The sequence below is a fragment of the Cervus elaphus genome, chromosome 30 (assembly GCF_910594005.1).
Source record: "Cervus elaphus chromosome 30, mCerEla1.1, whole genome shotgun sequence".
NCBI classification, from domain to species: Eukaryota; Metazoa; Chordata; class Mammalia; order Artiodactyla; family Cervidae; genus Cervus; species Cervus elaphus.
Genome location: NC_057844.1, coordinates 25,796,160 through 25,811,627, shown reverse-complemented (window position 1 = coordinate 25,811,627; position 15,468 = coordinate 25,796,160). Strand labels below are relative to the sequence as shown.

General features: G+C 45.7%; 1 protein-coding gene across 6 annotated transcripts in view; it reads right to left on the bottom strand.

Annotated features, from left to right (window-relative positions):
• Window positions 1–14,984, bottom strand: part of DCLK1 (doublecortin like kinase 1) — a 343,458-nt gene extending 328,474 nt beyond the window's left edge. For 2 of the 6 annotated variants that reach the window (XM_043891773.1, XM_043891770.1), the window contains exons 1-2: window positions 14,699–14,981; window positions 8,826–9,221 (exon numbers count right to left, since the gene is read on the bottom strand). In XM_043891773.1, the coding sequence (XP_043747708.1) occupies window positions 8,826–9,201 (376 nt within the window). In that variant the 5' untranslated portion in view covers window positions 9,202–9,221; window positions 14,699–14,981. Of the gene's footprint in view, window positions 1–8,825; window positions 9,222–14,698 lie in introns of all 6 variants that reach the window. The other 4 variants (XM_043891772.1, XM_043891771.1, XM_043891769.1 and 1 more) reach the window with 4 other exon arrangements.
• Window positions 14,985–15,468: the final 484 nt, after the last annotated feature.

The following is a 15,468-nucleotide window of genomic DNA, read 5'->3' as shown; positions in this document are numbered from 1 at the left end:
AATGGCAGAACAGGTTGAGTGTTTGCCACCAGCAGATCCTGTGAAACCCATGCGCTGCGACGTACAATCCTCACCGTGACTCGATGAGCTAAGAAGGAACAGACCTCTTCTCCCAGGGCAGACGGACACACCAGGAGTGAGGCAGTTTGCTCAGGGCCACCCCCAGCTTAACCCTGGCACGGCCGTGCGCCCACAGGAGGGCACCCACCAGAGCCGTCCTCACAGGGAGCGGGGAGGCCCGGGGTGGGCAGCACGAGGAAAGAGGGCAGCGGAGCAGGGTCAGTGGGTCCCGGGAGACAAGCCGGAAGAGACGGAAGGGCAGGGGCAGGCGCCGCAGAGAGAAACCCGATAAAATCGTGGGCTGCATCCTCTGCGGACGCGGAGCAAAGTGCGACACAAAATGCTTCGCCTGTAGCCTGGCTTCTAGGCAAGAAAACTGGCCTGAAGCCTGCTGTGTGGGACACGTGTCCGAAATAAAGGACCTCGCCTAAGATGGATAAGGAAGATGTGGTACATACATACAGTGGAATATTTCTCAGCCATAAAAGTGCACAACATTGGGTCATTTGCAGAGGTGTGGATAGACTTAGAGACTCATACAGAGTGCAGTCAGTCAGGAAGAGAAAAACAAATATCGTATATTAACGCATACATGTGGAATCCAGGGAGATGGTACCGATAAACCTACCTACAGGGCAGGAATAGAGGCGCAGACACGGAGAATGGACATGTGGACACAGAGGCGAAAGGGGAAGGTGGGGCAAACTGGGAGATTAGGATTAACAGACGCACAGGACCACGTGTCAAAGAGGTAGCTAGTAGGAGGCTGCTATATAGCATAGGGAACTCAGCTCCAGGCTCTGTGAGGACCCAGAGGGCTAGGATGGGGGGTGGGAGGGAGGCTCAAGAGAGAGGGCATGTGCGGGGTGTGTGTGTGTGTGTGTGTGTGTGTGTGTGTGTGTGTGTGTGTGTGTGTGTGTGTGTGTGTGTGTGTGTGTGTGTGTGTGTGTGTGTGTGTGTGTGTGTGTGTGTGTGTGTGTGTGTGTGTGTGTGTGTGTGTGTGTGTGTGTGTGTGTAAAAAGAGGTTGTAATAGTAATGGAAAGCAGGGGCAAATACAGATGCTATAAAAAGAAAAGAGAAAACAAACTGAAAAAGAAAAACTAAGATGCATGTTTTTAGCTTAGGAGCCTAACAGTACAGGGAAGAGATGACAGGAGTCAGTGGCAGGAATATGAGGAGTTATTCTTTACTTTTTTAAAAACTGTTTTGCATCTTCCAAAGCTTTCTATAATGCTCACTGCATACAAATGTGTTACTCCTTCAGTTTTTAAAAAAAAAAAAAAGGGTAACATTTTTAAAACAGTATTGAGAACTCAAAAACTATAATAATGGTGGTAAAAAAGGAACAAGCAAGCTGAAAAGGTGTCTTAAGCAGGGTGAACAGTAAATGACAACAGCTTGGATCTGTGGGATGAAGAAAAGGAGAAGCCAAGGGTGATGCTGAGTTAGATGGTGACACCATTTAACAGGATCCAGAGACGAGAAGAAGGTGCAATTCCAAATAACCTTAAAAAATGGGATTACATCTGTATGTGATAGGATGAAAGCACTCAGGATTAGAGGGCCACCTGATGCAGAGCCGACGCACCGGAAAAGACACTGATGCTGGGAAAGATTGAAGGCAGGAGAAGGAGGTGACAGAGGATGAGATGGTTGGAGAGCATCATCGACTCAACAGACATGAGTCTGAGCAAACTCCAGGAGACAGTGAAGGACAGGGAAGCCTGGCGTGCTGCAGTCCACGGGGTCGCAGAGAATCCAACAGGATGTAGCGACAGAACAACCACAAATAGGGTGAATGTATGCAGGTTACGGAAGTGATGAAGAAAGGTCTGATCTGGGGCTAAGTGGCCTTAAAAGAGTGGTAAAAATGATGGATTTGACGACGTCACAGTAGATGATCCAAAGACAGGAGAGTGAAGGAAGTGTTTAAAGGTGAGGCAAGTCAAGAGGAAAACAGAAGTCACTCTTTGAACACCTTAATAATCACTGGTACAGGCAAAATCTAACAAGAAACACCAAAATTTAGAGGCAAAAGTTATTTAAAAAGCCACAAAGTTCCTCCTCAAAATATTTGTTAATTACAAAGGGGAAGAGAGGAACTTTAGAGTGAAGATAACTGGCAGACACTCCTTAACCAACAGGTTAACCTCACCAGCAACAAGACATGGCAACATCATGCACTCCTGCAAGGATGCCCCAAGGACACAGCCTCACTTCTGTGGCATCCTTGCCACAAATGCGTAACTTCAACCTAAACAGCAGGTACCCAAGTCGAGGGACACTTTATGAAATAACTGACCAGTACTCTTCCAACTGTTAAGTCATTAAAGACAGACTTAAGAACGGTTGGAGCTTGAAGGAGACGGAGGAGGCAGAATAGCTAAATGCAATGTTTGGAAACTCAAAAAAGAGGGGATATATGTAAACAGGTAGCTGATTCACTTTGCACACAGCAGAAATAACACAGCACTGAAAAGCAACTATATTCCAATAAAAAATTTTTAAAGATTTTTCACAAAAAAAAACAAAAAATAATAAAGATGAATGCAATGTGTGATTCTGAAACAACAACAACAAAAAGCCAATGGTGGGGAAATTGATGGAAGCCAAATAAAGCCCATAGTTTAGTTGCCAGTATTGTTCTCAAGTTAGTTTTTACTTTGATAATTGTGCCTTGGCTGTGTAAGATGGTCCTTCATGAGAAGCTGGGTCAAGGGTATATGGGAACCTTCCATCTCTGTGACACTTTTATTAAGTCCAAATTAATTTAAAAATTAAAACTCTTAAAAATTAGACAGGCATCCTGCAAAAAATAAAACTGAACCCTTTCTTCAAATATTATATTAGTACAACTTCCATGAGAATATTTTTAATGAAAACATAAAAACATTAGAAAAAAAGAAGAGCAACAATTTTATAATCTGAGTCCAGAGGACAAGAAGCATGAAATTCAAGCCATAAATGAAAAGACTGATCCCTTTTGATTATATAATTTTGTTAAATCTGGCCAAAAAAAAAAAAAAAAAACACCACGATAAACAAAATCACTAAAGGATAATCTGGAAAAAAACATACTTGAAATTAGTATCACAAAGGGCTAATATCTTAAAAAATCCTAGAAGTAAAAAAAAAAAAAAAAAAGACCCCAACCTGGTAGAAAAATGGACAAAAGCTATGGAGAAAAAAATAGATATGGAAAGATGAAATTTAAAACTATAAGAGGGTACATGCTTTTCTTAACAGATTGGCAAATGACAAAACATTTGGTAATACACTGTCTCATAGAAAAACAGCCACTCTCATACATTACTAGTGGGGAGGACAAACTTGTACCACTTCTATGAAGAGAAATTTTCCAATAGCTCTTAAAAATTTAATGCCTGTACTTCTCTCTCCAGCAATATTACTTCGAGGAATTGATCCTGAGCATATTCCCCTACACGAGTGGAAAACTTAACATCCAAGGATTTTCCCATCAAAACTGTTCTAATAACAAAGGATCGGACATAACCTAAACGCCCATAGATAAAAGACTGGTTAAATTAAAAAACGGTACATTGTGTAAGGCATACTCTGAAGTCAGGAAAAAGGCTGCAGTGGTTCTACACTCACGTCATGGTATATTGTTAACCGTAAAAAGCATAGTGCCAATGTGTGAGCAAAGAACATTAACTTACAGGCAAATGATATGTATATTCTTGACAAACACTGGTGTCTCTGAGAGGATGGATATTCAAGAAACTAGTGAACTCTTGGCCACAGCAGTATTTTAGAGAGGCGTGTTTTATAGTTTTTCAAAACTTAAATTTAAAACATCTTTAAATAGAGCAGAGAGAGGCATATAGTCAGCTAGTAAATTAGAGGGGAAAAGTACTGATAGAGGATGACAACACGTCAGGGGGAAAGTTGCCAAGAGAGGTGGGGGCCCTGGAAATCATGACTGGAGAGACTCCCTGACTTTGGGGTGAAGTATGGGTTTATTCCTGAGAGGTTAATTCTGATGGGGACTTGGGAAAAGCCCTTAGGCTGGGGATTTGGAATCAAGCAGTGTCCATGGTGGGGTGGGGGAGGGAGGGTGGGTGGGGGGCATGTCACAGCATGTCACAGCTTGGTTGCCCAGGAACCCAGGGACTGTTTCTATGCAGATCTCACAGACATATTAACTTACTCGTATCCAGAAGACAGCACACTTGCATGTTTCTACCCTATTGCTTAAAGGAAACTCTGGCTCTTTCAGACCGACATTCACACAGATGTTAAAGGATGTTACTGAGACAGTGAAAAGGTCAGTGGACACCAGGGACTGGGGCATGGAGGGATGAATAGGCAGATTAGAGAGGACTCTTAGGGCAGTGAAATTATCCTGTATGATACCACAGTCATGGATACACATCATTATATCTTTGTCCAAACCCACAGAATGTACAACACCAGGAGTGAGCCCTTGTGTTAACTATGGACTTGGGGCGATAATGACCTGTCAGTGTAGGCTCATCGACTCTAACAAACATACACCTCTGGTGATAATGGGAAAGGCTGTTCATGGGTGGATGCAGGGGGATACGGGAAGGGAAAGCTGCTCAGTCGTGTCCGACTCTTTGCGACCCCATAGACTATACAGTCCAGGGAATTCTCCAGGCCAGAATACTGGAGTGGGTAGCCTTTCCCTTCTTCAGGGGATCTTCCCGACCCAGGAATCAAACCAGGGTCTCCTGCATTCCAGGCAGATTCTTTACCAGCTAAGCTACCAAGGAGTTCCCCAGGATACGGGAAAACTCTGTACTTTCTGCTCAGTTTTGCCCCCAACTTAAAACTGCACTAATAACAAAGTCTATTTAAAAGTGTGGGGGAGGGGCACACCTATTCTTCAACACACAACCCTGATGTTTGAGCATCTGATAAAGAACAGTCAATCAATCAGTGCTTGGGATTTATATATCATGTTGTATATAACATTACATCTTTCTCCTAAGAGTTCAAAGGTTTTAAATGTTCCTCCTTCATTTATCCTTACAACATCCTCACACCTACAGTGGAATATAAACACTGTAAAATTGGGTAGAAAGAGGCAATATCGGGAGAATGAGGCCAAGTCTCAAGATGAATCACTTGCAGAAATAGACCTGCAATTCAACTTTCCTTATTGAGCATCACGATTTTTTCAAACATATAAAGGCCATGTTGAAAGCAAACAATTGGGAGTGTCATCTATGGTCTACCCTGAAGTGTATGTGTGTGCATGTGTGTATACATAAACATTCATGCACAGATAGATACACAATCATGCATTCATGCATACATACAGCCTTACTCATATAATTTCTCTCTCTCTCTCACACACACACACACACACCCCTTACTCATATAATCATACTGCAGCCTAAGAGCCAGCTTTATCCTGACTGGCTGAACTTAGGCATTTTTTTTTAGCCAAACTTAGGCACAATAATAGTAAAATAGTGAAACTGACTATTAGCTATTATAAATAAAGAAACTCACTTATGTCATTGTCAGAATTTCTAGTCTGAGATAAGTGAGAACAAACAAACTTACAAAAGACAATTACAAGTCAAATATACTTGTCACTGCTCCCACTAAAAGGATTTAATTTAAAACATCATCATATTGGAAGGAGAAATGAGAAGCTAATAACATGCACTGACTTTTACATAAAATTAGTATGTAAAGTGGGAGCTAGGAACCTAATGGTAAATATGAAGCAATGGCTTGCATTTTATCAGACTAAGCAAAAACGTAATTGACAGAGGCAAATCTAAATGAACTTCCAGCTATTTCAACACTAAGTGCAGCTGCATGCTAATTGTCAGTATTATAGATTGAAAAAAATGCATTGAAACTGAAAAAAATTTTAAAGGCAGCCAATAAGCAAACTTACCTACTTTACTGATGTTACCATTTATTTAATCAGAAAAAGGTATTTTTTTCCAAAAAGGAATTTTTAACATCAGATTATTCCATCTGCAGTTACTTCAAATTGATTGAGGAGAAAAGTGTTTGGAGGCAAATGAAAATATTAAAATGTTCTGCAAGCAGTATCTGCTACTCTTGGAATTAAGTCGAGGTTAAAAAACATTTGTTTTCAAGAAGCCAATAAAATAATACTTCATTTAAGAGCCACTAAGAATATTTTACATGTATATATATGTACATATATAGGTACACACACACATATATATATATATGTAACAATCAGTTTTCTGTACACCAGAAACACAATATTGTAAATCAACTGTACTTCAATTTTAAAAGACCACTAAGAATACCCCACTTGGTATCTTATATTAGTGGCAGTTATGAGATCAAGCTCTGGCATCAGCCTTCTTGAGTTCAAATCCCGACTCTTTCTTGCTGTGTGACCCTGGCAGATCACTTAACCACACCCTGCCTCACTTTCCTCATCTTACTATGAGGGTGATTAACAGTACCTACCTCCTAGGATCATTGTAAGAATGAAATATGTTCACATATGTCACACACATGCCCCATATCTGTGAGCAATCATTATTATCACCGCTCAGGACAGCAGTCTCTTAGGGCAGGTATTCTTTTGTACTAAAAAACTGACCAAGAAGATGGTAGCAACATGCCATGATTCTGCTGGCCCCCCAGATTATAAGTACTGTAATGTCCCACCTCTCATGCCCTCCCCCTGGTTGATGGGAATCATGGGAATATCTTTGCTACTTCTGAGTATAGATCTATCCTTGGTGATAAACTGACTGAGGTACCACTCTCCCAGGAAATGTTGCACAAGTGACTCTAGACCAGAGGCTGCCAAGCCCAGGATATCTGAGAAGGTGCTCTGAGATTCTGGCATATCTTCCCTACAACACCATCAGTCCTTAAAGCGACGATTATAGGTGACTGGGCACACACCTGACTTTGCACTTGATCTTTATCCAGATCCCTTGGAATATCTCACCGAATTATTTATCCTGCATTTTCCAAGGTCATGAAAAGGACAGGGCACAAAAATCAAAGCTGATAACAGAAAGGTTTTATGTTCATTCTTCCCCTTTAATTTACTGGAAGTTCCAGCATCTGAATAGAAGGAAAAAGGCCAAGTCTACAGGCATCTTGGCAGGGTGACGAGTCATCGAAAAGAGAAGTGAATTCCCACAAAATAAACACACCAAACCCAGGCTTCTCTCAACTGCAGTCAAACTGTGAGTGGACTGGCACCCCTGCCAAGGGATCAAGGGAAGAGAAATGGGAGAAAGACAGAGGAAGCCCTGAGCCTTGAATCACATACAAATTCTGATTTCAAAGGAGGACCAGAGTGCTTGCCTGTACGCAGTCAGGGCATGGCATTCATCCAGGGTCCAGACAGACCACAGGGCCTGGCAAATATACCTGGAGTAGGGATAAACTCAGGGCGAAATCAAGCTCTCCCCACCTTCTCAACATCCTTTTCCCTGTTCCTTTGTGCTATTACTTCATCAGGACCTTGAGACTTCAACTTAGAAAAACCTACTCCTAAAAAAACAACAAAAAAAAAAGAAAAACCTACTCCTCAAGAGGATCGTTTACCTCTCAGCATGAATTTCATCCCAGTATTTCTCTCCAAATTATTTTGCTTCACTTATGATTTCTAAGGTGATCAGAGACTTCCTGCCATTCAAATGGGGTTGGTCTTGAAATTAGACTATTCCAGAGGAGGAAATCTACTCTGCTTGCATAAGATACCAGCTCTCATCTGTGGACCCAGATAGTCCTATTTTCACTGTGTGAGTGGTCAGTCGCTAAGTCATGTCCAACTCTCTGTGACCCTAGGGCTGTAGCCCATCAGGCTCCTCTCTCCTTGGGATTTTCCAGGCAAGAATACTGGAGTGGGTTGCCATGCCCTCCTCCAGGGGATCTTCCTGATCCAGGGATGGAACTTGCGTCTCCTGCATTGGTAGATGGGTTCTTTACCACTGAGCCACCTGGGAAGACTTATTTCCACATGAAATGTCTAAAACAGATAATGACTGTTAGCCACAGTTAAACTTTAAAAATAAACTGAGCAGATTAATTCCTCAAATACCATAGAAAGACAACAATCCTTTAAATTTAGAATTAGTCAAACTTCAGAATAATTTTAAAATTTAAATATATCATATTGGAAAGAATAGCCAACAAGCCTAATTTTTTGATCCAACATCACCACTATCTTATCATGTAACCATAGACATATGTTACTTGAATTTTCAGGCCTCAGTCTCCAGTGATCAAAATTAATAGTTTTGGTATCTATCTAAGATTCCTTTCAACTCAAAATTTTCATGAATCATTAGTTATTTTCAGTTCACGTACTGGCAGACATGTGGGAGCAAAAGTTCAATTTGCAGCTAGCAATGAATATGAACCATTTGAATAAAGATACAGAAAATGGACTTTTAAAATTAAAAAAAAAAAAAAAAAATAAAAAAATAAAAAAAATAAAAAAAAAAAAAATAAATAAAATAAAATTAATGTAGCATGGGTGTGAGAAAAAATAGAGAGGATGCTGTAGAATTAAGGCAGTTTTTCCTTCAGTCCATTATATAAGTTACCTGATCTAATATTACTAGGTCTTGTTTTGTTTTACACTACTGTAAAGCCACATGAATTTCCAAAAGTGTAACATACAAGGACCACACCCACAAGACTAGATGCTAGCTCTTGGAGTTCAAGCAAGAAATGCTAAGAATAATACGAACTTTTGGGAACCGAGGCCATACCCTCCAGGGTCCCTTGGGAGGTCTCTCCCAGTGCTCACCTTCCAGCAGTTGGTCCAGGCTGGAAATCTTCTTGAGTCCATCAATGGTGTAGATTGTTCTCACTCCCTGGGGCAAATTCACGTTATCCGACAGAGTTCGGGTCAAATCAGCCAGCAGGGCCTCAAAAGATCGGAACCGGTCTGGGGAGATGGCATACACAATCCCTTTGAAGTAGCGATCTCCGTTTCGGTAGAAACGCACTTTCTTGGCCTTCTTCTCGGAGCTGAGGGTCTGCAGCGTGCGGGTGCGGTAGAAGCTGCAGTGGGCGCTGTGCGTGGGGCTGGGCAGCCCATTCACCCGCGACCCTCGGCTGTACCTCTGGGCCTTGTCCCGCTCGTCAAAGTGCTCCAGCTCCATGTCTCTGCCGAAGGACATGACTGCGGCTAGAGCTGAACCTGGGAGCACAGAAACACAAACAGCCACACACAGGTGTTATTTTAGCATCCAGACGGAAGGCTCAACTTGAGAGCAGCTGATGGGAGCACTGCTATAACAGATGATGTGTTTCATATGAGTGATCAACTTGGGAGAGAAAAGACAATATTCAGGAGAGGCAGACCAAGGGAAACATTACTAATCAACCCCAGGTTTTTTAGAATACGGCTGGTATGCGTTGACCATCTAGAACATGTCCGGCTTTGAACCGCTCTTATTTGTGATAGTCACAACAAACCTTTCAAAGTTTATTTATTATTAACCCCATACACAGATAAAGAAACTGAGGCACAGAAAAATTTCTCCCCACTTTCTCCAAATGATACAGTTGAGAAATGCTTGAGCCAACAACTCTGACCCAGGTTTGTCTGGCTCCAAGGATCCCTGCAGGTTAATCCTGATGGTAGGTAGCACATGAGCCTTCACATCAGTCCAGGGCTAAATATAAAAGATATAGCAGTGGGGGTGGGCCAGGAATCAAAAGAGGGCAGGTAACATTTAACAGTCAGATTTTAGGGATCTCCCTGGTGGTTCAGTGGTTGTGAATCCACCTTCCAATGCAGGGGATGCAGGTTCCATACCTGGTCAGGTAACTAAGATCCCACAAACTGCGAAGCAACTAGGCTCACACACAGCAACTACAGAGCCCATGGGCCCCAGGTGCCATGCGCCACTAGAAAGAAGCCTGCGGGCCGCAAGGAAGATCCCCCACACTGCAGCTAGGATCCGATACAGCTGAAAATAAATGAATGAATATATTTTTTTAAGTCAGATTGTAAACATTTTACCCAGTGTTTGTAGTCTCCATGGCCAGACCAAGAGCAAAAAAATTCATGGGTTCTACCAATTTAAAAGTGATTTTCCTACATGGTGGTTTAATCGCTAAGTCGTGTCCAACTCTTGAGACCCCATGGAATGTAGCCCGCCAGGCTCCTCTGTCCATGGAATTCTCCAGGCAAGAATACTGGAGTGGGTTGCCAAGTCCTTCTCCAGGGGATCTTCCTGACCCAGGGATTGAACCGGTGTTCAATCTGCATCGCAGGCAGATTCTTCACCACTGTGCCACCTGGGAATTTCCTACGTAGTCAGTTGAAATTTACTTGAAAAGTAGACTCACAGTAACTCATTTACTGATACTTAATGCTTCAGATAAGGTGGATTTTTAAAAAGGGGTGGGGGGAGGAAGGGACGGGCAGAAAGGTAAGGAGGGAGGGATGGAAGAGGAAAAAGGAAAGGAAAAGCAACAACAAAATAAAATCAAAAAGGGATCAAAGTTACTTCTTCTTTGGGGCACTTGGCCCTTCTTTCCACTAAGACTCTTTGTGTGGAGGAAATCTAGGCTTAAACACGCTGATCCAGACTTGATCCAGGAACAACTATGTAACCCGGAGAAATCTACTTGTTCATCATCATTAAGCCACGGTTTCCTCCGTCACACATGGGAAACCCGATAGTACCTACCTCACAGTTAATATCAGCTATTAAATAAGTGAATACACATGAAACACTTGGAGTAATGTCTAGACTGTGATAAGTATTAATATTTTTAATTAATAAAATTTGCTTCTCTGTTCCTGACTCTGTCACAGAAAAAACTAGTAGGAAGAAAATCTCCCCCGTCCAGTAAGGGGGGATCCGGGTGAGTGCCCACCTCCTACCCTCCACCATTTCCATGTCAGAACCTTCTGGAAGGCACACCTGTGCCCCTACGGCTCCATTTGACTTTGGACGGAGCTGGGTCGTGGGCAGGCTGCCCGTGGGATTATTTCACCCTTGCTCAGGAGTTAGCTGGCGAAGGCTTGTGCTATTGCCCTTCACAGGTGATCTGTGTTTTAATAGGACAATCTAGAAGATGGGAAAACCTCAGCATTCAAAGAAAGAAGTCTTAATGACAAAATTTCAGGCACACTGAAACAGAATATAAGGGAACTGAAAACTGGGGGCAAGAACTTTATGCTGTTGTTCAATCGCTCAGTTGTGTCTGACTCTTTGCGACCCCATGGACCATAGCACACCAGGCTTCCCTGTCCTCCACCACCTCCTGGAGTTAGGACTTTATCAGTGCCCCCCAAACCCCACCATGAAGACGATGTCGCCGTTCTGAAGGTCAGTCCAAACCAAAGCCCTGCCAAGCCTCCCTGACCTTTCCTTCACCCTCCATAAACTGACCTCTGATCCACTCAGAGCAACTAAAAATTCATGCTCAAAAGCTTCATGCACTGCCAGAGACTGTGCACCTCTGAAATGCATGGAGTGGAAAAAGCTCACATTTATCTGATGTCTGTGATGTGCCTGACACTGTTAGGTGGCGATCAATTGCTATGTAACATGCTAAAAATGCCCTCTAGACCTCATGACAGTCCAGTGAGGGAGGGGATGTTATTGTGACCGAGGGTGAGTATGGGTTGTATCCACGTGCCAAAGTCATAACTGAGGCCTTGGGACTTGAACCTGGATTTACTCCAGTTGACCCTGAAGCTGGCACCCCCTGCCCCTCCTTTCTGATCCAGCTCTGTGTTCTAGAGGCCTAGACCCCCTGCCAGTGGCTGCTCATCACATGTAAAGCAGGCTTTTGAAAGCCTCTGCTCCTCTTGGGCAGACCACTTAAACTGCCAGAGAGACTCCGTTGCACAGAGGAGGCAGGTCATCAGGCCTCCAACGTCGCCACCTGCGCACCCTGAGGGGGTGTGGGGGGAAGAGCAGCGCAGTGGGATTCAGTCTGGAGTGATGAGCTCAGGGCACATTTCTCCACCAGACATGAAAACTACCCCATGCCACTTAATACCCCGGACAGCCTAAACTGGCATTTTCCAGGGACTTCCCTGGTGGTCCGGTGGTTAAGACTCTGCACTTTCAGTGCAGGGGGGGCAAGGGTTCAATCCCTGCTCAAGGAACTGAGATGCTACATGCAGTGAGGCAAGGCCAATAAATTAACAATAAGAATAATAAAATAACTTTATTAAAATAAAAACAAATTTGCATTTTCCAGAAAAAAATTTACCACATATATGAATTGGTTTCACTGATTTTGAAGTTAGATAACTTCAAAACAATTATCAGTTGATATCCAGTCCTTCAGATAGCTAGTAATTGAGTAAACAGAATATTTTGCCCATGATATCATAACTGCTCCTACACTTATTAATTATTTGTTTTTAAAAGGCGTTGTTTGTCTTCCAAAAGGGAGTGTGTGATGGGGCGATGACGCTGCCAGCACTCAAACAGCCATGCCAATTCACTAGGTTCCTCAAACTTTGTGAAATATAAAGGCCGGATTGGCTGTTGAAGATTTTATTTTTAAAGGCAGTGATAATTCTTCCTACCCTAGGCGTTTCCTCTCAAATCCAAATAAACTGAAACACACAGGACATGCGGAAAGGATGGTACAATTGTGTTGCTAGAGTGCAAATCTAATTCCAAGGGGCTCTTGTTGATTTGTAATTGGCAAGGGTCAAATGATTTAGCAATTGTTGGAATCCCCTTGAGGGAAAGGCTTCTAGAACCAAGAATCCCACACTAGACCCCCCCAAAAAAGATCGATTTAGAACAGAAAAGTTGATTTTGTTTTATTTGTATATTTCCCAAACTGGATCAGGCGTTCAACCACAGCAGGGCCAAGATCTTTTACTTCCCTTCACTGAGCCTGCTGCAAAGTAGGCAATGATGTTGGTGACAAAGAAAAACCACACGCCGGGTGAAATCATTCTGAAGCTACAGCAACCACTAAATGAATGTCAAAAACCACACTACACATCCTCGTGTTCCAGATATTATGTGTGGCATTAAAATAGATGTTCTCTCCCTCGCTCAGCAATTCCAATGGATTAGTCATTTATTTGAATCAAGAGCACCTGGGGAAGATTCACCAGACTTCCAGGGCTCCCCTGCTTTCTGTGGAAGCCAGCTATGGAGCACAGCCACGGTCACAGACCATAGGTGGCCAAGGGCCTGGGCACAGGTGTGTCCTGATGCCACGAAGGTAACTGCGAGGCCTGAGCCAGGCAGCTCATAGACGCCTGGGTGGGGAAGACCCCGGCCTGGTTCTTATCAAGAGATTTTCCTATAAATACTGCCAGACTGAGAAATCAGCGTTTTAGATGGTTCTCTGTGGGATTTCTCACCATCATGAAGAACCTCTGTGTCCATCCTTCTCTAGATGAGCACATGAGTTCCTGTTCACAGATTATACTCATATACTCACTCACACTCACACACACACACTCACACACACCAAGAAATAACCTGGTATAAAGACTACCGTGTTTATAAATGTTTATAAATAGATTTATATAAAATCTATATAGACGCTGGACCTAGATATTCCAAGGCACATTTTGCCAGTAGAACTAGGATGTGCGGGAATGGACAGGCGTGCAATACGAGGCGCACACACATCTTCAGAGTGCATGCACCACCCTGGACGCAGCTGTATCACAGGATGCGATCGTACCTTTCACAATGTTCTACACATAACCTCTCTCAGAATCCTCTCTGACCCGCATTCATGCGACATTTCATACTTAAAAAAACGCTGTCCTACTTTCCCGGGGAAAGGAGATATATTTAGGAACATTCATAAAACGTATTCACAGGACACCCTGCGGCGTGGCCACTGAACGCGTGTGCTCCGTAATCTGGACACACGTTCACAGGTGCGGTGAGGAAGCCGGTCTGAACGAGACCTTTCATCTGCTCCGTCTCCCACAAGCATCTCCCCGCCCAATCCAGCAGCGATTCGGAGCAAACCTGGTTTGCCACCGCCGCCCCTTTTGTGGGGCAATGCGGGGCTGTGCGTGCGCTCCCACTAGGAGGAGAATGCCGTTTCCTCTCCGCAGGCTTTTTAGCACTGCGGGCACTAATTTGTGCAGGGGGCTGCCTCGCAGTCCCCGAAGGAACTTGAGATCCCGCAAATGTACTCGCTACATTTGCCCTCCCCCTACCCCCAAATGCAAGGACCCCCGTCCTCCACCCTCCGGGCCCACGGGAGAGCGCACACACAATAAGAGGCCTGGCCCGGCCACTCCTTCTGGGCGCAGACTTGGTCCCCGTTCCGCGGCCAGTTCTGACAATGACCAGCACCTCGCCCGGCCCCTGCGCCCTGGTTCTCCACTAACAACGCGGCGGCCGGGAGCCTTGGCGCCCCGCTCGCCCGACTCCCCGTTTCCAGCGCGGCGGTGGCACCAGACAAAAGAGGCAGGTGCCCGCGGCCCCGGGGCCGCCCGCACACAGCGCCCCCGGCCGGGGCAGGACCGGGCAGCGCCTTTCGAGGAACGGCAGGCTGGGCGGCGGCGGCCAAGGGGCGCCCACCGGCCCTCCGCGCCCGCGCTTCCCCGGCGCCCCGCGACTGCGGGAAGAGCGGGCTCGGCCCGGCCCCCGGCGGGACCCCCGGCAGGCCCTCCCCACTGCTCCCTTCCCCAGGCGAAGGCAAACCACGCACCGGTCCGCGGAGAGACGCCGCCGGGGGTCTTTGTGGCCGCGCTCGGGCCGCCTCGTGCGCTGTCCTCGCCGGGCTGGGCGCGGCCGGGCCACGGGGCTGCGGGGCCGGGGCTGGGCGGCGGCGGCAGGAGCGCGGGCGTCTGGGCTGCAGCCGCTAGAGCAGGGATGCGCCTCGGCCGGTCCTCATTGAAATGCGGCGCTTCGCACAGCCTCACTCCTGCCTCTCTCCGGAGGAGGGCGGCGGCGGCGGGCGCGCTCCCTTTTCTTGTGGCTGGCTGGCTCGCCCGCCCCGCTCCTCCTGCTCCTCCTCCGCGTGCGCGCCCCGCGCCCCCGCCCCTCCAGGCCGGGCGCACCCACCACGGCTGCGCCCCGGGCCCCCGCCTCCCGCGCCCTAGCCTGCCACGGCGACCTCGGTGCGTCTGGCTAGACAAACCCCCTGACCTCCCCGGGCCCCGGGAGTGGTTGTCTGGAGACAGGGGGCGGTCGGTGGTGGACCTGGGGGCCGGGAGAGAGAACGTGGACCGGGTCTGAACCGGGAAACGTGCACGGCAGAGACGTGAGGTGTGTCCTCCTCAGGGCAGGCCGGGGGTGGGGGGAGGAGGGACATTTCTCCCTTCAGGATACACACACTTCCTTGTGACCTCATGGTTTGACGCCATTCCCAGACCTGTGGAAGCCAACGTGAAGGCCTTGTCATCAGTTCTCACCCAGGACACATCCATGCAGCATCTCTCGCGAGGAACATCCCCAGACCCTCCCTACCTACCGACA